Source organism: Oncorhynchus mykiss, chromosome 17 (assembly GCF_013265735.2).
Source record: "Oncorhynchus mykiss isolate Arlee chromosome 17, USDA_OmykA_1.1, whole genome shotgun sequence".
Taxonomy (NCBI): domain Eukaryota; kingdom Metazoa; phylum Chordata; class Actinopteri; order Salmoniformes; family Salmonidae; genus Oncorhynchus; species Oncorhynchus mykiss.
The window spans coordinates 1,109,686-1,133,316 of NC_048581.1; the positions used below are offsets into that span (position 1 = coordinate 1,109,686).

Here is a 23,631-nt window from a genome sequence, read left to right on the forward strand (position 1 = left end):
ACGGATCCTAAATCAGCACTCCTACTCTGAGAAGCTTCATGTTACTCAGATGTAACTCAGTTCAAAACCGACTGCTTGTTAAATGTTAAATCGGAGAGAGAAATCCCACTCACTTGGACTCTGCCTGGTCATATGTGAACGTACACAGTCCAAACTGAAACAGCAAGAAGTCCATGGAATGCTGGATAGAGAGAGAGAGTGGGGGTGGAGAGCCAGAGGAGAGGAGAGAGTCTCAAGTGTACATTTAAAGCAGGACCGATAGCACATGGCCTTGTTGTGGCCCATACATACAGACTCCAGGAATCAAAACACCTGAAAACCATGATCAAATTCAGCCATGATATAAAAAGTTATGCAAGCTATATTAGTTATATACAGTGGGGAGTTTACATACACTTAGGTTGGAGTCATTAAAACTCGTTTTTCAACCACTCCACACATTTCTTGATAAACTATAGTTTTGGCAAGTCGGTTAGGACATCTACTTTGTGCATGACACAAGTAATTTTTCCAACAATTGTTTACAGACAGAATATTTGACTTGTAAATCACTATCACAATTCCAGTGGGTCAGAAGTTTACATACACTAAGTTGACTGTGCCTTTAAACAGCTTGGAAAATTCCAGAAAATGTCATGGTGTTAGAAGCTTCTGATAGGCTAATTGAATTGCAAGTATAAACGCCATGGGACCACACAGCCGTCATACCGCTCAGGAAGGAGACACATTCTGTCTCCTAGAGATGAACGTACTTTGGCGCAAAAAGTGAAAATCAATCCTAGAACAGGAGCAAATTACCTTGTGAAGATGCTGGAGGAAGCAGGTACAAAAGTATCTATATCCACAGTAACACAAGTCCTATATCGACATAACCTGAAGGACGCTCAGCAAGGAAGAAACCAGTGCTACAAAACCACTATAAAAGCCAGACTACAGTTTGGAACTGCACATGGGGACAAAGATTGTACTTTTTGGAGAAATGTCCTCTGGTCTGATGAAACAAAAATAGAACTGTTTGGCCATAATGACCAACTTTATGTTTGGAGGAAAATGGGGGAGGCTTGCAAGCCAAAGAACACCATCCCAACCATGAAGCAAGGGAGTGGCAGCATCATGTTGTGGGGCTGCTTTGCTGCAGGAGGGACTGTTGCACTTCACAAAATAGATGGCATCATGAGGGACGAAAATGATGTGGATATATTGAAGCAACATCTCAAGACATCATCAAGTTAAAGCTTGGTCACAAATGGGTCTTCCAAATGGACAATGACCCCAAGCATACTTCCAAAGTTATGGCAAAATGGCTTAAGGTCAACAAAGTCAAGGTATTGGAGTGGCCATCACAAAGCCCTGACCTCAATCCTATAGAACATTTGTGGGCAGAACTGAGAAAGCGTGTGCGAGCAAGGAGGCCTACAAACCTGACTCAGTTACACCAGCTCTGTCAGGAGGAATGGGCCAAAATTTACCCAACTTACTGTGGGAAGTTTGTGGAAGGCTACCCAAAACGTTTGACCCATGTTAAACAATTTAAAGGCAATGCTACAAAATTCTAATTGAGTGTATGTAAACTTCTGACCCACTGGGGATGTGATGAAAGAAATAAAAGCTGGGGTTACATTGTTAAATATTCTCCATGTTAAACTAACGGGGAACCAACATGGCTGCCATAAAACGTTGTAGTGTCAAGTAAATGCAGCATAATGCAGGAAACCGCATTGCCCCCCAACTCTAAACGCATGTCTCTCTTGGCTGTTACCTTTTTTAGCTTCATGTAGCGCTCCTCTGGCGTGTCCAACCCGTTAGTCAGTGCGCTGACGTTGGGACCATCGCTAATACCTGAAACCGAATAGAGTATATTTTATACTGTATTAACTAGATAATGATGAAGATGTCAAGAGTTCAAAACCGACTGCGTGTGTGTGGCTTGTAGCAGCCACGGAAACGGGTTGGCCAGCGAGCTAGTTAAGATGGAACTATAAATGTTTACCAGTTAAATAGATAGCTAACAATGACTTACCTGAAAATTCCCCATCGATTGCGAGAAAGTCTGCTTCCTCTATTGCGCTGTACACAGTGCTTAAACTGTCTTTGAAATCTGTAATACAAAAACAACAATCAGCCAACATGCGTTGGTGGTTTACTCACCACGCAAGCTAGCTATTAATGCTAGTTAGCGAACTAGCATTCACAACCTCGCGGAAATGAACGGAATCATGATTGTGCGGTGAGAAACCACAGCTAAGTTTGTGTATCTAATAGCATACGACTATAATCTTTGTGTATATTATCTATAAGAGTGCATAAAGAGGTGAATTACTTGTTCGTGTCACCTCCATCCCTACAGAAAGACAAAAAATACAATGTACCAAACCGCCGCTGTCACTCAAGAGGATTTTAATCTTTCCAACACTTCCGGCGTAGTGACGTTTTTGACACGACGTCAATCAAAATATGGCTACGACAAAATAAAAGCCGTACTATGCACGAATCACGATTACGCGCTTTCTAGCTCGAATGTACAGTGTGGATTTATCAGTCGTGCCGTGAGCATAACTGAACATGTTATAATGGGTGTCCCCCCCCACCATTTTGAACAGCAATTTTAATTTGTCTTTTCACGCTATCAACGGTCACCCAATGCAAAAGCCGTGTAAAACAGACTGAAATGAAGATTCACATTTTTTAGATAGGTGTCAAATAATGGTAGATTAGCAATCTTATCCGGATTAATTTGTGTTTATGTTAAAATTACACATATGACTATTGTTATCTAACTGAAGCTAGAGTTTCACCTTTGTCATTATTGATCAATTAACAAATAATTACAAATCTAAGATTTTCTTACATTTCTGTCCTCACAAAATGTTGATGTGACACTACATACATACACTTTGCCTGTGACGCTTGAACCCTTGGTTATACTAGGACCCTTTGTTATGCATAAACCTTACTCAAAGATCTACTCCAACAACACATTGCTGTCACCATTTTTATTAACTCTAGTTGGTGTTCAGCAATAAATTCCAAACATTCTTTGAAATGGACAACATACACTACATGACTAAAACGACCCCCCCCCCGTTGCTATAACAACCTCCACTCTTCTGGGACGGCTTTGGAACATCGTTGCGGGGACTTGCTTCCATTCAGGCACAAACATTAGTGAGGTCGGGCAATGATGCTTGTAATTAGGCCTGGCTTGCGATTAGGCCTGGCTGATTGAGGTCAGGGCTCTGTGCAGGCAAGTTCTTCCACATCGATCTCGACAAACCATTTCTGAATGGACCTCGCTTTGTGCACAGGAGGATTGTCATTCTGAAACAGGAAAGGGCCTTCCCCAAACTGTTGCCACAAAGTTGAATCATCTAGAATGTCATTGTACGCTATCGTGTTAAGATTTCCCTTCACTGGAACTAAAGGGCCTAAGCCTGAACCATGAAAAACAGCCACAGACCATTACTTTTCGTAGGCATGTGTACAGCTGCTCAGCCATTGAAACCCATTTCATGAAGTTATTGTGCTGATGTTGCTTCCAGAGGCAGTTTGGTACTCGGTAGTGAGTTTTGCAACCAAAGACAGACGATTTTTACGCACTGGTTGTTTCAGCACTCGCTGGTCCCGTTCTGTGAGCTTGTGTGGCCTACCACTCCGCGGCTGAGACGTCGTTGCTCCGAGATGTTTCCACTTCACCATAACAGCACGTACAGTTGACCGGGGCAGCTCTAGCAGGGCAGAAATTTGATGAACTGACTTGTTGGAAAAGTGGAATCCTATGACGATGCCGCATTGAAAGTCACTGAGCTCTTCAGTAAGGACCTTTTACTGCCAATGTTTGTCTATGGAGATTGCATGGCTGTGTGCTCGATTTTATACACCTGTCAGCAACGGGTGTGGCTGAAATAGCCAAAATCCACTCATTTGAAGGGGTGTTCACAACCACTACAAAAACAAAAATATCTAAACATCAACTCTTAATACAAAAACTCCCCGGCTAAAATGTGAACTCAACTTGAACAGGGAGCCGAGCAAGAATAATTTCAGTTTGAGACAGATTTACAAAATGTAATTATATTCCAAGTTATACATACAGGATACAACAGCAATGCATTGTGAATTTAGAATGAACTAGTCATGGTGGTAAGATTGCTGACAAGTCTTTTAAAACCAGAAATAAAGACACATTGACCCAATGGGCCCAATCCTAAACGCCCCCTAGACCCTATGCCATATGCACTTGTGGAGATCGGAGAGGTTTTGTCAGGTGTAAGCAATATGGTAATAGCTCTACCACGCAATGATAGGCTAGGTGGAAGTAAACCCATATTGCTTACAACCAATTAGATTATCTTACATCTCCACAAGTGCATAAGGTCTAGATGTCAACTTGGGATTGGGCCCTTCTCCAATGGTCCAATGATAGGAAGTCGGCTGTATACAGGAAGTCGGCTGTATATAGTTCTACATTCAGCCGTTTTATCTTTGGTAACCTCAGTCATCTTGTCCCTAGATCTGCCAACATGGAGGGGTTGTCAAGGTGACGGTATTACCACCAGACCAGAGGTCACTAGTCACGAAGACAGTCAAATTCCACGTGACAGTTTAGACACGGTAATTAGGCGTCTCTGATGCTACCGATGGTCATTAGTAACCTACCAAACTAACTGCCTGGTACTCAGCACTGTATCGTCCCTTTAAATAACTCTTGACATCAATGTAAACGTATTATAACATCTCATCAAAACACTTCATGAGAGCCCATGAGCTCATGTTGCGCAACATTTCTATAGGCTATGTAACTGCGTGAGAAAACAGAGTGATGGCCTCTATTAAAAAGAGGAGGATCCCATCAGCTTTCTATAGGCTAGGCCTATTATATTTATAAACTTTCCTAATATTAAGCACATTGCTTCTCTTTACAACAGGAGTATAGCCTACCTGGCTGGCATGAAGATGAACCACGGGGAAAAGCGTCCTCCATTTTGCTATTTAAGTGCATAGTTGACATTCTTTCCCCCCATACCCCTGTTTCGATACAGGTGCATGATAATGGTCCATTCTAAATCAAAACTAATTTCACACACATATTATTTAGTATATGTAAAGACAAGATTAAATTAAGAATAGTCTGATGGGTGACAATATTAGCCTATCACTTGTGGATTATGTATTATCACTTGTGAATGACGCCCAGCTTGTGCAGTAAAGCGGGGAATAACTCATGCGTTTTTTTGCGACATCTTCAAATCGTAGGTCGCACACCGTATGTAGCCCAGCCCATAGGCCTATATGTTTTGATAAGGTTAGTATCACGCCGTATGTAGCCCAGCCCATAGGCCTATATGTTTTGATAAGGTTAGTATCACACCGTATGTAGCCCAGCCCATAGGCCTATATGTTTTGATAAGGTTCGTATCACACCGTATGTAGCCCAGCCCATAGGCCTATATGTTTTGATAAGGTTAGTATCACACCGTATGTAGCCCAGCCCATAGGCCTATATGTTTTGATAAGGTTCGTATCACACCGTATGTAGCCCAGCCCATAGGCCTATATGTTTTGATAAGGTTAGTATCACACCGTGTGTAGCCCAGCCCATAGGCCTATATGTTTTGATAAGGTTAGTATCACACCGTATGTAGCCCAGCCCATAGGGCTATATGTTTTGATAAGGTTAGTATCACACCGTATGTAGCCCAGCCCATAGGCCTATATGTTTTGATAAGGTTAGTATCACACCGTATGTAGCCCAGCCCATAGGCCTATATGTTTTGATAAGGTTAGTATCACACCGTATGTAGCCCAGCCCATAGGCCTATATGTTTTGATAAGGTTAGTATCACACCGTATGTGCCCAGCCCATAGGCCTATATGTTTTGATAAGGTTAGTATCACACCGTATGTAGCCCAGCCCATAGGCCTATATGTTTTGATAAGGTTAGTATCACACCGTATGTAGCCCAGCCCATAGGCCTATATGTTTTGATAAGGTTAGTATCACACCGTGTGTAGCCCAGCCCATAGGCCTATATGTTTTGATAAGGTTAGTATCACACCGTGTGTAGCCCAGCCCATAGGCCTATATGTTTTGATAAGGTTTTTTTATCACAACTAAAGTGGCCAAATAACCCCTTAAAACAAAGCACAAGGTTGCAAGATCAAATCCCCTGAGCTGACAAGGTAAAAATCTATCATTCTGTCCCTGAACAAGGCAGTTAACCCACTGTTCTTAGGCCGTCGTTGAAAATAAGAATTTGTTCTTAACTGACTTGCCTAGTTAAATAAAATATAATAATAATAAATATTAAACTGCTTTATAACCGGTGTAGAGCCTAACTGGCAGACATAAGCTGTGTGAGTTTTATAACTGGTGTAGAGCCTAACTGGCAGACATAAGCTGTGTGAGTTTTATAACCGGTGTAGAGCCTAACTGGCAGACATAAGCTGTGTGAGTTTTATAACCGGTGTAGAGCCTAACTGGCAGACATAAGCTGTGTGAGTGTCACGTTTGGGGAAGATAATTTTCACCATAAATATGAATAAATACTATTAAATGCACAATCACATTTACCTTCACTTTCGGGAACAGTGTTTTCCTGCTAATTGATTGCATTTTGGAACATTCGCACTAATAGCCTACCACCGTGTGCACATTGATACGCTCCTAATGTGAAGGAAAAGACCAATAGAAAAAAGCCTTAATAGTTTATCAACATTGTAAGCTAAACGTTCTGATCTGTTGCATCAGCCTCACTGCTTTAAGAAAACAAATTGGATGTGAGTTGCTGTATTCAATCTGTCGCATCCCACAACTGTCCTACAGTGTGTTTGGCATATTTATTTACTGCACAGAAGAACAGTGGACCAATAGCATAGGTCAACTGTTGCACTATGGGGGGATAGTACATTGGGCATAAGCTAGTGCTGTTGGTTAGACCGACTCATCTGATTGGCTGACAAAAAGTAAAATGTGGACAGCTCTCTAACATTTTCAATATGCGCCTCGGAATTGGACGCGTGCAGTTACGCCCCCCGATGTGTCTGTCTTCATTACTTCTTCGCTGAAATGACTGTGAGATGGACCAATCACGTGACGGAATTGGACGCGTGCAGTTACGCCCCCCCGATGTGTCTGTCTTCATTACTTCTTCGCTGAAATGACTGTGAGATGGACCAATCACGTGACGGAATTGGACGCGCGCAGTTACGCCCCCCGATGTGTCTGTCTTCATTACTTCTTAGCTGAAATGACTGTGAGATGGACCAATCACGTGACGGAATTGGACGCGTGCAGTTACACCCCCCCGATGTGTCTGTCTTCATTACTTCTTAGCTGAAATGACTGTGAGATGGACCAATCACGTGACGGGCATTGGCTACATCTGAAGGAACCATGTGAGTGAGAGTAATTATAATTATTATAACACCCACATTGGCCGTAAAAGGCACCTTTTTTTTTTTATGGGGCATTACAGCCACACAAGGAGGATGCCACCGGGAAACTCGAGGCCTGCTGAGAATATTATCAAGTGCTTGTCCAAATTGTGAATGAGAGACTGATGAAGTGTGTTCAGCTTGCGACTTTTTTTTTCAAATCATCAGAGTGCCATCAGGCAGCCTTATAATATATTAAGAATAAGAACATATCTCAATGTCAATGTTTGTATCACAATTAAAGTAGAATAAATAACTCTGAATGAAGCATATGAGAGAACCAGTTTCTTTGTTAACCTCTCAACACAGAATATCCGAATGTCTGCACTTTTTTTTAAATAGTTGTGATATATTATATTAAATATATTAAACTTTTTAAAAAAAATTAAAAAATAAAAATAATAATTTAACTAGTTAAGAACAAATTCAAATTCTTATTTACAATGACGGCCTATCCCGGCCAAACCCTAACCACGCTGGGCCAATTGTGTGCCGCCCTATGGGACTTCCAATCAAGGCCAGTTGTGCTACAGCCTGGAATCGAACCAGGGTCTGTAGTGACGCCTGTAGTACTGAGATGCAGTGCCTTAGACCGCTGCGCCACTAGGGAGCCCGCATCAGTGGCTTGTAGGTTAAACATGTTTATGATAATTAAACGGTCAGTTGCCATGAGACCGGCAGTTATTTACTTGACAATCACCTGCTGACCGCCACAGCACTAGTGAGGGCCGAGCAAGGACACGTGGTAGGTTGGGGTTTGGGACGTCCTGAATCCAAAATGGCACCCCGATGGGCAGGGGTCAAAAGTAGTGCACTATATAGAGCATAAGGTGTTATTTGGGACCGGCTGAGTCTAGGGCAGTGTTCCAATACTTTTAGAAATGCTTCCTTCTGTACATAGCCTGTAGTCTTGTGGTAGCACAGCTGGATGCTCTATGTATGCCTCAGCCTCCCCACTGGAGTCCAGGGTTCAATCCCTGCATCTACTCCTCACTGTCTTCCCTCCTCATCTGTCTCCGTCTCTACTTCTAACCTGTCTCCATTAAAAACAACTATAACATCCCTTTAAAACAACCCTTTAAAAAAAACACATGCTTCACATCTTGTTTCCTTGAAGTAGTAAACACACCTGTAAGGGATTGGACAGGTGTAAACCAGGTTGGTGGGTAGGGATAAGGGACATGCTGATTGGGTGGTGGATAGGGATAAGGGACATGCTGATTGGATGGTGGGTAGGGATAAGGGACATGCTGATTGGGTCTTGGTTAGGGATAAGGGACATGCTGATTGGGTGGGGATAAGGGACATGCTGATTGGGTCTTGGTTAGGGATAAGGGACATGCTGATTGGGTGGTGGGTAGCGATAAGGGACATGCTGATTGGGTAGGGATAAGGGACATGCTGATTGGGTGGTGGTTGAGCTCTTTTCATGGTCTCTTTATTAACTCCAAGCCTTCCCACAACGAAGGGCGCCTTCCGCTTCGTTCCATTCTTCTTTGCGGTCTGCAGTGTCATCTTCGGATTGGCTGGGACTCATGGGCTCTGCCTTCAGTCCGATGCTAGGCAACCAATCCCTGTCCTCAACGTTGCAGTCTACATCATCAGCATGAGCCTGTCTGGGACTCACGGGCGCACCGCAAGCATCCTCCTCTTTCAGCTGGAGTGACCGAGACGTTCCCTGCTCCTCCGATTTAATTGAATCCACATTCATTTCCTCCCTACTCTCTGTAGGCTCACTCCTCTGAGTGTCGACCCTCTTAACAACCATCTCCTCTCCTGGGTGAGTTTTTCTCATGTGTCTCTTTAAGTTTCCAGAATCACTCCAAGCCTTCCCACAACAAGAACAAACAAATGGTTTCTCCCCCGTATGAGTCCTCAGGTGTCTCTTAAGACAGCCGGCTTTTTTGAATCCCTTACCACATTTAGTGCACAAGTGTGGTTTGAGAAAAACACTTTCTGACTGGGAAGTAGTCACATCACTCTCCCTCTGCTCTGGCGTGTGCCTCTCTAGATCAGATTTCGCCTCCAGTCTTTTGCTAGGCAACCAAGTTCCTCCCTCGTCACAGTCTTCAGAATAATCATCGGCTTGGTTGGGACTCATTGGTGCACCGCTGGCATCCACCAGTATCCTTCTGATGTCCTCTTTCAGCTGGAGTGACCGAGACGTTCCCTGCTCCTCCGATTTAATTGAATCCACATTCATTTCCTCCCTACTCTCTGTAGGCTCACTCCTCTGAGTGTCGACCCTCTTAACAACCGTCTCCTCTCCTGGGTGAGTTTTTCTCATGTGTCTCTTTAAGTTTCCAGAATCACTCCAAGCCCTCCCACAACGAGGGCAAACAAACGGTTTCTCCCCCGTATGAGTTCTCAGGTGTCTCTTAAGACAGCCGGCCTGATGGAAGCCCTTTCCACATTCAGAGCACACGTGTGGGTTCTTCAGAGGATCCCTTGGCGGGTGTTGTGTTTTTATGTGTGATTCCAGTCTTTCTGCAGTTATGAAGCTCTTCTTACATTGACCACAGCGATGAGGGTGATCTGTGTGAAAAACTAGCCGGTGATGTTTAAGGCTTGATTTTACAATGAATTGTTTCCCACAATCCGAGCAGTGGTGAGGTTTCACCGTGTATTGTTTAACAGTATGCCTTCTCATGTGTCTCTTTAAGTTTCCATAATCACTCCAAGCCTTCCCACAACGAGGGCAGATGTACGGTTTCTCCCCAGTATGAGTTCTCTGGTGTATCTTAAGACTGCCGGCCTGCGTGAATCTCTTTCCGCATTCAGAGCACATGTATGGTTTCTCTCCAGACAAATACAGGAAGTGTCTTTTCAGATTGGTAGCAGTGGTAAAATTCTTCCCGCAGTGATCACAGATATGGGAGCCAGGCCTGTCTCCTGAGAGGGTTTTGTGTTGTTCAGCATTAGACCAGCTGTGGGGTTTCTCTCCCGTCTGTGTTGCCTTGTGTATTTGAAGGCCACTCTGCCCCGGTGTCTTCCTGCAGTCGACAAGCCGCACAGACACCCTCTTCAGACCGCACAATAAGGCGCCACCGGGAGAGGCACGACTCGGGGACTCTGCGAGGGTGGAGGAGGGCAAGAGAGGCTTGTCCTGGAAATCAGAAAAAATAGACATGAAATCAAAAATCAGGGTGCTGGGATTTTTCTGCCATTGAAGTCCTTGAAAAACACTTTCAGGGTAAAGGATTAAAACCAGATAGAAAGTATGTAGAAAAGATAACAGACTGATACATGTATCAATAATGTAATCTGAGAACTAACGATCATCAAAATAAAAACTAGACAGTCAGGGAGAATAAACAATGCCCAAAACAATTCATTTAGCAGAATTGATTTAGATTTTTTTTGTTTGAGCAAAATAAAACAGCATTAACCATGGCAAAATGCATAGAGTTCAGGGAAATTAGCTTCAAACGGCAAAATCTTCTCTCAGGTCCATGGCAGACTACGTAGAAACGCAAAAAAAAAATGTTGCTTTAAAAATGTGTTAAAAATCTCTCTCAGCTCCATGGAAAAATTTGAAGAGTTGCAGAAAATTGGCTTAAAAATGCTACGAATTCTGTAAACCGCCAAGATGGGAGCCTCTAAGATGCTGTCCAAAATTCAACTGAGCCAATGGGCCGAACCCGCCCATTGCCACGCCCCCATGCCATACCCATTGCCACGCCCCTATGCCGCACCCCCATGCCACACCCCCATGCCACGCCCCCATGCCACGCCCACCCCAAGTCCATTTTTGATCCAGAAAAACCCTTAGTGTGGGAAACTCTCCTTCCTGTCAAGGAATTTTGAAGTCTCAAGAGTCTTTCCTCGATTACTCTCATCCTCGATTACTCTCATCCTCGATTACTCTGCCTCCTCGATTACTCTGCCTCCTCGATTACTCTCATCCTCGATTACTATCATCCTAGATTACTCTCATCCTAGATGACTCTCATCCTCGATTACTCTCATCCTAGATGACTCTCATCCTCGATTACTCTCATCCTAGATGACTCTCATCCTAGATTACTCTCATCCTCAATGACTCTTATCCTCGATTACTCTCATCCTAGATGACTCTCATCCTCGATGACTCTCATCCTCGATTACTCTCATCCTCGATTACTCTCATCCTCGATTACTCTCATCCTCGATTACTCTCATCCTCCATTACTCTCATCCTCGATTACTCTCATCCTCGATGACTCTCATCCTCGATGACTCTGCCTCCTTCTCAAAATGCTTTGAAAGACAAAGTCCAAGAGGTGGAGCCTCAGTTATTCTCCTCCCAACGCATTTATAAAAAGAAGGTTGGGGAATCAAGGAAAGACTGTTGGAAACAAAATACATAATGACTGGGAAATACTCACGCAACTGTGGCGCTCTCGAGCTGACTCCGCCTCCAGTCCATCGCTAGGCAACGTAGCGCCTCCCGCTTCGTTCCATTCTTCTTTGCGGTCTGCAGCGTCATCATCGGATTGTCTGGGACTCATAGGCTCCGCCTTCAGTCCGATGCCAGGCAACCAATCCCTGTCCTCAACGTTGCGGTCTACATCATCAGCATGAGCCTTGCTGGGACTCACGGGCGCACCGCAAGCATCCTCCTCTTTCAGCTGGAGTGACCGAGACGTTCCCTGCTCCTCCGATTTAATTGAATCCACATTCATTTCCTCCCTACTCTCTGTAGGGTCACTCCTCTGAGTGTCAACCCTCTTAACAACCATCTCCTCTCCTGGGTGAGTTTTTCTCATGTGTCTCTTTAAGTTTCCAGAATCACTCCAAGCCCTCCCACAACAAGGGCAAACAAATGGTTTCTCCCCCGTATGAGTCCTCAGGTGTCTCTTAAGACAGCCAGCCTGATGGAATCCCTTTCCACATTTAGTGCACAAGTGTGGTTTGAGAAAAACACTTTCAGACTGGGAAGTAGTCACATCACTCTCCCTCTGCTCTGGTGTGTGCCTCTCTAAATCAGATTTAGCCTCCAGTCTGTTGCTAGGCCACCTAGTTCCTCCCTCTTCATTCCAGTCTACGTCATCTGATTGGCTGGGACTCATGAGTGCACTGCTACCCTCCTCCTGTGTCCTCCTGATGTCCTCTTTCAGTTGGACTAACCAAGACATTCCCTGCTCCTCTGATTTCATTGAATCCGTATTGTCCCACATTTCCTCCATGACTTTACGCCTTAATAAGCGATGATTCATAACTTTAATTTCAGAGCCATCTTTGCCATGACGTTCACACAGGTAGCGTAAATTGTCCTCAGTTAAATTCCATAAACTCTTTTCGATTTCATCCATCAATGTTTCCTTCTCTGAACTCATTTTGTCTCAGCAAAGTTAGAATGTTTCTTGGTTTAAAAAAAATCTATAACAACTGGTTATTGACCGTAGATGTCACTAATGTGAGGCGTCTCATATATCTCCCTTTACACTGAGAGTTTTAGTTTTTATTTAACTAGGCAAGTCAGTTAAGAACAAATTCTTATTCATAATGATGGACTACACCGGGTCAAACCCGGACGACACTGGGCCAATTGTGCGCCACCCTATAGGAGTCCCAATCATGGCCGGTTGTGATACAGCCTGGAATAAGGGTGTCTGTAGTGACGACCTCTAGCACTGAGATGCAGTGTCTTAGACCGCTGTGATACAGCCTGGAATCAAACCAGGGTCTGTAGTGACGACCTCTAGCACTGAGATGCAGTGTCTTAGACTGCTGTGATACAGCCTGGACTCAAACCAAGGTCTGTAGTGACGACCTCTAGCACTGAGATGCAGTGTCTTGGACCGCTGTGATACAGCCTGGAATCAAACCAGGGTCTGTAGTGACGACTTCTAGCACTGAGATGCAGTGTCTTAGACCGCTGCACCACACAAGAAGCTTCAGGAGGTGCTGTTTGGCCAGTTATTCCAGAGTGAGCGTTATCTCAGAACACCAGATCTTCTTCCTGTCACCAGAACAATGGAATCTCTTTGTGAGGTCACCTGTGGAATCTCTTTGTGAGGTCACCTGTGGAATCTCTTTGTGAGGTCACCTGTGTAAAAATAGGCAGACATGGTGAAAAGGTCAAGTCGGACGAGATCAGTTTTTTTTTTTCCTGTAATTAATTTTTTTTCCCTGTAATTTATTTATATTTTTCCTCGTTCAAACTTGACCGTTATGATAGAAGCCTGGAGGCTGTTCTAGGCGTGCAGATATTGCATCGTGTCTATGTGTAACGGATGTGAAACGGCTAGCTTAGCGTGGGCGCTAAATAGCGTTTCAATCAGTGACGTCACTTGCTCTGAGACCTCGAAGTAGTAGTTCCCCTTGCTCTGCAAGGGCCGCGGCTTTTGTGGAGCGATGGGTAACGATGCTTCGTGGGTGACTGTTGTTGATGTGTGCAGAGGCGCCCGGGTATGGGCGAGGGGACGGTCTAAACTTATACTGTTACATATGGATAGCCTAATATAATATTGACTTGCATTAAGATTGGAGAAAATCTAAATAATATCAATAAGAACCGTGAACTGTACGCTGACATCTATAAATAGAACAATATTAGTGATCTTTAATACCATTTAAATGGAAAAGGTTTCCACAAATGAGGACTTTTATTTTGAAGGTTACAATTTGGAATTTTAGAAGCTAGCTAGCGAAAATAACATAACAGGAACATTAGGTACAACAGCTCATTAATTATATGTAGAGTCCCCTGCCTATTCGTACCATACAGAAAACAATTGTCGTTTTATTCCTGTATCGACGATGTTTGAGCAGAGATTCAAATGAGTTAGCAGGAGCTATTGAGCAGCTAGCAACCCAAGTAAAAAAAAGTAGCAATCTGAAGACCAGGTACGTAACAGTAACTAAGCTATGCAACCCTGACGACGAACTAACTACATCGTTTGAATAATCCCGACACCTAACTGCTTTACTGACCAGCTATATTCCAAAATTGTCCCATTCTTGCTTCAATCAAAGAAGAATGGCGTCCACCATCTTTGGTATTGATACCGTTGTGAAGCGGGCAAGAATCACCAGAGATACAGTTATGGAGATGAGAAACTCCAGTGTAATCGTGTTAAGGACCATTGGTTATGTTGCCCATGCTTCGTCAATGGGCCGCGTGGTGCATTCTGGGTGATTATTGGACAACGCGCCCACTCCTTTAAGGAAGTGAATGGGAGTCCATTGGGCTGCAGCTCAAAAACCCAACATTAGCATGAATTACGTGAACAAGAAGTACAACATTCAACATTTTTTTTTTATCGGAGTGTGAGATAATTAACTTGTTCCCTGTGATATCGTATAGCTTTAAAATCATGACATTACGTACTATTGAGGAAAATAGGCCGGTGTCTCGACCCATTCCCTGACTTTTAAGAAGGAATTGCGTGCCGATTCGTTTTTTACAACCACGTGACGCAACACATTGGTCGACATTCATGTTGGCTCGATCGAAAAAGTACCCAATTGTCAAACTTCAGTAAAAGTATAAATACCTGAATAGAAAAGTAGAAGTGAAAGTCACCCAGTAAAATACTACTTGAGTAAAAGTCTAAAAGTATTTGGTTTTTAAACATACTTAAGTATCAAAAGTAAAATTATAATATAATTTCAGATTCCTTATATGAAGTAAACCAGACACAATTTTCTTGTTTTTTAAATGTATGGATAGCCAGGGGGCACACTCAAACACTCAGACATAATTTACAAACGATGCATTTGTGTTTAGGGAGTCTGCCAGATCAGAGGCAGAAGGGATGATCAGGGACTTTCTCTTGATAAAGTGGGTAAATTTGACAATTTTACTGAACTGCTAAGCATTCGGAATGTATTTGGGTGTCAGGGAAAATGTATGGAGTAAAAAGTACACGATTTTCTTTAGGACTGAAGGGGAGTAAAAATGCAAGTTGTGAAAAATATAAATAGTAAAGTAAAGTACAGATATCCCCCAAAAAACGACTTAAATAGTATTTTAAAGTACTTTATTTACACCACTGCATATGGGTCGACATTCGGGTCCAGCTGAGATTCTTATCTCCTCATTCTATAATAGCTCTGGCATAACTAAGCACTTCCGTGTCACGGAAGTTTTGGAATCTTTCAGAATAAGAGTCCAGTCCTTGTATACTTTGTAAATTAATAATTTGGGCGAAAATAAATGGAAAATGTGTACAATTGTTGCTATTTAAATGGTCAACAATTTTTTTTTGGTGTGTGTGTGTGTGTGTGTGTGTCTGTGTGTCTGTGTGTGTATATGTGTGTGTGTGTATATGTGTGTGTGTGTGTGTGTGTGTATATGTGTGTGTGTGTGTGTGTGTATATGTGTGTGTGTGTGTGTACTCTCATCATTTATTGGACTGTACACAATTGCCTGTACGTTGTGTCGCAGTAAAAGGGGATCCATTCTACTCAGGAGCACTTCTACTTTCCAAATCCACAGAGTTCACACCCTGAGGAGCGTTGCTGCTCGTTTTGTGGCTCTTAAAGCAGTAGCGGTGAGCGGGTTAAATCACTGGGGCAGGGTAGCCTAGTGGTTAGAGCGTTGGACTAGTAACCGGAAGGTTGCAAGTTCAAACCCCCGAGCTGACAAGGTCAGCTCGCTCTGTCCCTGAACAGGCAGTTAACCCACTGTTCCTAGGCCGTCATTGAAAATAAGAATTAGTTGTTAACTGACTTGCCTAGTTAAATAAAGGAAAAACAAAAAAAAGCCATATTACAACCTATGTTGTGATAATTGCGTTGATTGCTCTATAAACCCAATCTTCAATGATGTTACAGATAAGAAAATCAATCAATTGAAATAAATTCATTAGGACTTAATCTGGATTTCACATGACTGGGCATGGGTGAAGCCATGGGTGGGCTTGGGAGTGTGTAGGCCCACCCACTGGGGATCCAGGCCCACCCACTAGGCAGCCAGGCCCACCCGCTGGGCAGCCAGGCACAGAACTGCTGTGAGCCTTACATCATGTTCTGCTCTGTCCCTTCCGCACACGAGCACATCCATGCGTCTTTGGAAATGCTCATTTGGAAGCGATTCCAAATGGCAAAACATGAAACGGTGTTATAAACGTTGTGAGTGCCCTACTCTGTGATGACAGCGGTATCTGCCAGAAACCTGAGCGGGCATCCAGCTTTGTGAAGACTTGTGAGCCATCCAACTGAGCCAGTGACTGCTCCACTGATGTGTCTCTCTCTGCAGAGTGCCTCATTCAATTTAGTCATGTCCACACAGATCCCATTGGCTTTTGGGACCACCACCATCCCTGCACGCCAGTCTGTGGGACTCTCTATTTTAGACACCGCCCCAATTTCTTCCATCCTCCCCAACTCTTCCTTTACTCTGGCGGGGGGTGGTATGGGCATAGGAGACAGCATCCTCTTTCAAGCGGATTTTGTAGTCACCTTCTATCCTTCCTAGACCAGAAAATACTTTTGGGAATTTATTTTTGAAAACCTCACCTGGGTCCTCCAGTTCACTCACTCTCTCAATGAGTTGCAATGCTTCAATCGCTGGCAGCCCCAGCAACGGTCTGGCGAAGACAGGCTGGATGGCACTTTTGTCTTTACTCTCCAGTTTAATCACCAAGTGAACTACCACTGGTTAAATCGTATTACTGGGCCCGTACAGTTTTTTGTTTGTAAGAGAGCAAAGGGCCATCTCTGCTATAGCTATACAGCCTAGTTGGGATAGCTGTCCCTGCTGCCCCAGTGACTAGTTTAAATGACACAATCTCCCCATTGAGTTTAATGTCTGAATGCCAGCCAGCGTTGTTTTCCTTTACTTCTCCCAGAAAGATGCTGTCCTGCTTGTACCTCCTCTGAAACCTCATGCATTTGCTTTAATCGACAGACAGCTGAAAAGTTCCTCTCCTGTGACATTTCCTGCATTCCGCATCCTTTGCTGGGCAATCTTTCCATCTGTGGAAAAGGGGGACTTCCCACATTTGCGACAAACACTTGAACTAGCTATTGGTGCTGTCTGTGATTGTTTTCTCCGTGTGTGTCTCTGTTCTGTGTTCTCCTCCGTTTTTTTTTAGCTCGGTATGAAAATGCATGGATTTCCTCACTCTCTTCGCTCTGCAAGGAGCTGCTGTCGCGCAGAATCGTCTGCTGGCTTTTCACTGTCTCACTCTGCCTAACCTGGTTTACAGCTTTGGACAAGGTAAACTGGGAATCAAACTGTAACTTTTCAGAAAGTGATATATTTCTTATTACCACTATAATCCGAACTCGGATCAGCTCTTCCCTGAGCGCGCCAAACTGACAATGTTCTGCTAGTTTGTGAACAGCTGTGATAAAACTGTCAGTGGTTTCACCCTGCTCCTGTTTGCGCATATTAAACCTAGCTCTCTCAAATATAATGTTGCGTCTCCCTACAAAATGCGTTTCAAAACAGTCTTTAAAACGCCACTGTGGTTAAGTTTCTCTTCCTCGGTCAACGTTGAAGCATTTAATATATCCTCGGCTTCATCACCCATAGAGTAGATCAGTGTATTCACTTGAAATGCCTCATTTTTCACGTTTAAGCCTGATGCTACCCTGTGCCTTTCAAAGCGCCTGATCCATTTCGGCCAGTTTTGAATGTCCATACAATGAAAATACTCCGGGGGACTAATGGGAAATCCGTCAGCACAAGCCACTGGCCTGTCCGTGTTTGCGCCAGAGCCCGTTGAACTTGAGAGTCGCAAACCCTGAAATCCCGCCAGCTTCTTCCTCTTGCAACATGTTGCTTAGCAGTAACTTAGTCCTTGCTCGTTAGCTAGCAAAATAATGATATGCGCTGTTTTATCTCCAACACTGTGCCCTCCCTGCTTTGAAACAACCTGAATGTATGATTTACTTGGTACGTCCTTCACGTTTCTGTGAATTTTAAAACCACTTCTGACACCATGTAGTATTATTTAAAATAAGGACGCACGACAACGAAGTTCTAGCTCCAGCCTGTTTACTAACCTAAACCTCGCATGTCATACATAGGTACGGATACCCCCAAGGGACGTCCTACTACAGCTTGAATCCTAGGTTATGCTTGAACCCTAGGTTATGCCAGGACCCTAGGTTATGCTGTGACCCTAGGTTATGCTAGGTTATGCTGTGACCCTAGGTTATACTTGAACCCTAGGTTATGCCAGGACCCTAGGTTATGCTGTGACCCTAGGTTATGCCAGGACCCTAGGTTATGCTGTGACCCTAGGTTATGCCAGGACCCTAGGTTATGCCAGGACCCTAGGTTATACTTGAACCCTAGGTTATGCTTAGACCCTAGGTTATACTTGAACCCTAGGTTATGCTTAGACCCTAGGTTATGCCAGGACACTAGGTTATACTTGAACCCTAGGTTATGCTTAGACCCTAGGTTATGCCAGGAACCTAGATTATGCTAGGACCCTAGGTTATACTAGGACCCTTGGTTATACTAGAACCCTAGGTTATACTAGGACCCTAGGTTATGCTAGGACCCTAGGTTATACTAGGACCCTAGGTTATGCATAAACATTGTTACTCAAAAATCTTGCTGTCACCATTTTTATTAACTGTAGTTGGGGTTCAGCAATAAATTCAAATGGACAACATATCTAAACATCAATAGTTAATACAAAAACTCCCGGGCTAAAATGTGAACTCAACTTGAACGGGGAGCCGAGCAGAATCATTTCAGTTTGAGACAGAAAAAAAAATATTTGTTAGACATACAAGATACTAGCCTGGGTAGCAGTCTAGTTGTGCTTACATTCCACACAGTATCCATTTTTTCTAATTCTAATATGCCAAACATGGCATGGAGAGTGGAATGTTAGCACAAAACAGGTCTGGATGTCAGGCTAACAGGATACCCACATTAGTCATTTAAAATGAACTGGTCATGGTTGGTAAGATTGCTGACAAGTCTTTTAAAACCAGAGATCAAGAAGACACCTGATCCAATGCCTTCCGATGGCCCCTAATGAGAGGAAGTCGGAGATACAAAGTTGTATTTACAGCTGTTTGTCTTTGGTAACTTCAGTCACCTGGTCCCAAATCCCTCCCTAGAACTGCCAACATGGAAAGGTGAGGGCCAAAGGGACAGGGTGGGTAAGTATAAGGGATGGACTGATTGTGTGGTACGTAGCGATTCCCGACAGAGACGGTCTGGATTTGTGTCTCCTGATGTTTCTTCAGACTGGTCAACTGGGCCAAGGCTTTATCTTACAGTGTGATTATGGCTGTGTGTCTCCTGATGTTTCTTCAGACTGGTCAACTGGGCGAAGGCTTTATCACACATGCGGCACTGGAACGGTTTCTCTCCTGTGTGGGTCCGCCGGTGGTTTTTCAGGACGTTACCGTCAGCAAACCTCCTCCCGCAGTCAGGGCATTGGTACGGTTTCTCTCCAGTGTGGATTCGCATGTGGCTATTGCAATGGCCCTTCCTTGTGAATCTCTTGTCACAGTAAGTACAGCAGTAAGGTTTCTCACCCGCATGAATCCGGAGATGAAGTTTTAAACTCCCTGCCAGAGAGAAACTCTTCCCACACTGAGGGCAAAGGTAAGGCCTCTCTCCAGTGTGTATCCGCTGATGAACAAGTAAGTTACCTTTATTGGAAAAGGTCTTGTCGCACTGGGAGCAGTGGACCCGGCTAGGGTGGGTCCGTAGATGATCCTTCAGAAGAGCCTTGGTAGAGAACTCCTCCCCGCAGTGGGGGCATGGAAGAGGGTCTTGGTGCCTGTGGATGGGACCCAGTGTCTCCCCCTTGTGGTTCTCCTGGTGATGCCGTTGTAACGTTTTTGTATGACGAAACTTCATCCCGCACACCAAGCAGTGGTAGGGTTTCTCCTCTGTGTGAGTTCTGATGTGTTTCTTTAAATTTCCACGATCACTGTAACTGTTTCCACACTGAGGGCAGGAGTACGGTTTCTCCTCAGAATGAATTCTCAGGTGTCTTTTAAGACTGGCGGCCACAGGGAATCCCCTTCCACATTCCAAGCACACGTGTGGATTCTTCAGAGGATCACTTGGCGGGTGCCTTGTTTTTATGTGCGATTCCAATCTTGCTGCAGTTATGAAGCTCTTCTTACATTGACCACAGCGGTGAGGGTGATCTGTGTGAAAAACCTCCCGGTGATATTCAAGGCTTTGTTTTCCAATGAATTGCTTCCCACAATCAGAGCAGAGGTAAGGTTTCACTTTGGGGTTCCCTGTGTGTTGTTTAACAGCATGGGACCTCATGTGTTTCTTTAAGTTTCCAGAATCATTGTAGTCTTTCCCACAACGAGGACAAACAAACGGCTTCTCCCCAGTATGAGTTCTCTGGTGTCTCTTAAGATTGCCGGCCTGCGTGAATCTCTTTCCACATTCAGAGCACATGTAAGGTTTCTCTCCAGACAGACACAGTAAATGTGTTTTCAGGTTGGTAGCTGTGACAAAATTCTTCCCACAGTGATCACAGATGTGGGAGCCAGGCCTGTCTCCTGAGAGGGTTTTGTGTTGTTCAGCATTAGACCAGCTGTGGGGTTTCTCTCCTGTCTGTGTTGTCTTGTGTATTATATGGCTACTCTGCCCCGGTGTCTTCCTGCAGTCGTCGAGCCGTACAGACACCCTCTTCAGACCGCACAATACTGCCCTGCTGGGAGAGGCATGACCTGGAGACTCTGGGAGAGGGGAGGGGGGTGGTGGAGGCTTGTCCTGGAAATCATAAAAATAGAGAATCAGGGTGAGAAACACTCTCGTACTTGTCAAGGAATTGTGAAGTCTCAAAATGTAGCCTAGTGATTAAGAGCATTGGACAAATAACCGAAAGGTTGCTGGTTTAAATCCTCAAGCCGACAAAGTGAAAAATCTGTCAAAGTGCCCTTAAGCAAGGCACTTAACCCAAATTGCTCATGTTAGGGCGGCGCACAATTGGCCCAGCGCCCTCCGGATTAGGGTTTGGCCCGGGGTTAGGCCGTCACTGCAAATAAGAATTTGCTCTTAACTGACTTGCCTAGTTAAATAAATGTAAGTCTCTCTGGATAAGAGTGTCTGCTAAGTGACTAAAATGTTGTTGTTTTTTTAAAGGTGATCTCAAAGGGCTTTCCTTGACTCCCATCATCTTTGATTACTTGGTCTTCTTAAAAGACATTGGAGGATAAAAGTCCCAAGAGGAGGAACCTCCGATATTCTCCTTCAATGCATTTATAGGAGGTCAAGGAATCAAGGGGAAGACTGTTGACAAACAGAACACTTTCTGCCTGGGAAATACTCACGTAACTGTGGCTCTCTGGAGCTGACTCCGCCTCCAGTCCATTGCTAAGCAACCCAGCTCCTCCCTCTTCATTCCAATCTTCATCATAGTCTACAGCATCATCATCATCACATTGGCTGGGATGCAAGGGTTCCGCTGTCAGTCCGTTGCTAGGCAACCAATCCCTGTCCCCCTTGTTGTGTTCTTCATTGCGGTCTACATCATCTGATTGGCCGGGACTCATGAGTGCACTGCTACCCTCCTCCTGTGTCCTCCTGATGTCCTCTTTCAGTTGGACTAACCAAGACATTCCCTGCTCCTCTGATTTCATTGACTCCGTATTGTCCCACATTTCCTCCATGACTTTACGCCTTAATAAGCGATGATTCATAACTTTAATTTCAGAGCCATCCATTCCACAACGTTCACACAGGTAGCGTAAATTGTCCTCAGTTAAATTCCATAAACTCTTTTCGATTTCATCCATCAATGTTTCCTTCTCTGAACTGAGTGGATTCATATTGTCCTGCTCGTGTGGCAACAACGACAATGCAGTCAATGGCAGGACTTTAGAGAACCTGTAAAAAAATATATATACATCAAAACACTCATCTGTAATTTCATGTCATATTTAACTGATATTTAAAACATATAACCAGCCGTTTTGAGATCAGCCTGGAACGTGGCCATTGCTCTGTTAGCATGAGTTAGCTGGCTAGCTAGTTACTTAGCTATTCTATTCGTGTTGTGTTGGGGACCCAAATCAATCCCAACATTGGAGCAAATCAGTCAGGACGTAACTAGCAAGCATAATAAATCCAATAGCTGTTATAGTGTGGACTGTGATATTGGGTTTATCTTACAGTCCACGCTACAACAACTACAGCTAGATAGCTAGCGGTGTACAAGGCAGCTAACGTTAGCGGAGCTAGCTAGATCAGCGTGGGCTAACTTAGCTAGCTGTCCATGGGGACCTAGCTAGTTTACGACTACATGGTTCTGGCTATACCTATCGACAAAGTGAATATAATTTCGCTATATACGCATACGAAATACCTGATTACTCTAAATATATTTTATTATATCGTCTGTGACTTTCCTTCCGATGTGTTCTGATGTATACCTTTTTGACCTCCGGGAGCATGTCGATGGCGTCATTTCCGGTATGGTAATAAGAAATCCTTCTAAATAAAAGCCCTTATTTCAAGACTTGACAATTCTTCAAACCTTCCCACCCACTCCATCCCTTCTCTCTCTTCCGGTGAATGATAAGATAAGTTGTATCAGACAGTAGAAGCCAGCTCCTCATTAAATGACCGAACCATGTTATCAACAATCACCTGTTTATTAGGTGGACATGATAAAGACGACACAAGACATCATGTACCTAGGACCAGGGGTGAAATTCAATTTGTTACCGGTATGAGATCTACCATGATTTTTTATTTGTCTATTCATAAAAGGACATATAGATGCATAGATTACACATAATGAAAACATGTTTTTAGAAATGTGTTCAAATTTATTGAAAATTAAAATACTGAAATATTTAGTTTACATAAGTATTCATACCCCTGTGTCAATACTTTGTAGTAGCACCTTTCTGGGTAAGTCTCTAAGAGCGTTCCACACCTGGATTGTGCAACATTTGCCCATTATTCTTTGAAAAATTCTTCAAAATCAGTCAAATTGGTTGTTGATCATTGCAAGACAACCGTTTTCAGGTCTTGCCATAGATTTTCATATATGTTTAAGTCAAAACTGTAACTCAGCCACTCAGGAACATTCCCTGTCTTCTTTGGTAAGCAACTACAGTGTAGATTTGGCCTTGTGTTTTAGGTTATTGTCCTGCTGAAAGGTGTATTCATCTCTCAGTGTCTGGTGAAAAGCAGACTGAACCAGGTTTTCCTCTAGGATTTTGCCTGTGCTTGGCTCCATTCTAAAACTCCAGTCCTTATTGATTACAAGCATACCCATAACATGATGCAGCCACCACTGTGCTTGAAAATAT

At 43.8% G+C, this 23,631-nt stretch overlaps 2 protein-coding genes across 11 annotated transcripts in view; both read right to left on the minus strand.

Moving 5' to 3' along the window:
- Nucleotides 1-14,374, minus strand: part of LOC110485357 (poly(A)-specific ribonuclease (deadenylation nuclease)) — a 46,912-nt gene extending 32,538 nt beyond the window's left edge. For 3 of the 7 annotated variants that reach the window (XM_036948508.1, XM_036948509.1, XM_036948506.1), the window contains exons 1-4: nucleotides 14,353-14,373; nucleotides 2,021-2,098; nucleotides 1,760-1,839; nucleotides 114-181 (exon numbers count right to left, since the gene is read on the minus strand). In XM_036948508.1, the coding sequence (XP_036804403.1) occupies nucleotides 114-181; nucleotides 1,760-1,774 (83 nt within the window). In that variant the 5' untranslated portion in view covers nucleotides 1,775-1,839; nucleotides 2,021-2,098; nucleotides 14,353-14,373. Of the gene's footprint in view, nucleotides 1-113; nucleotides 182-1,759; nucleotides 1,840-2,020; nucleotides 2,099-2,320; nucleotides 2,423-14,352 lie in introns of those variants that run through there. The other 4 variants (XM_036948512.1, XM_036948507.1, XM_036948510.1 and 1 more) reach the window with 3 other exon arrangements.
- Nucleotides 7,957-22,867, minus strand: LOC110485356 (gastrula zinc finger protein XlCGF26.1-like). 4 transcript variants are annotated; one of them, XM_036948503.1, is made up of 4 exons: nucleotides 22,744-22,867; nucleotides 22,112-22,198; nucleotides 11,802-12,732; nucleotides 7,957-10,540 (listed from the first exon to the last, which is right to left on the minus strand). In XM_036948503.1, exons 1-4 carry the CDS (start codon nucleotides 22,776-22,778, stop codon nucleotides 8,876-8,878), a joined length of 2,718 nt encoding a protein of 905 aa, XP_036804398.1. In that variant the 5' UTR covers nucleotides 22,779-22,867; the 3' UTR covers nucleotides 7,957-8,875. The 4 variants fall into 4 exon arrangements, with proteins under 4 accessions (XP_036804398.1, XP_036804399.1, XP_021412103.2 ...); XM_036948504.1 differs by having other exon boundaries at nucleotides 22,677-22,750; XM_021556428.2 differs by lacking the exons at nucleotides 7,957-10,540; nucleotides 11,802-12,732 and adding an exon at nucleotides 18,938-21,082 and having other exon boundaries at nucleotides 21,643-22,198; nucleotides 22,744-22,819.
- Nucleotides 22,868-23,631: the final 764 nt, after the last annotated feature.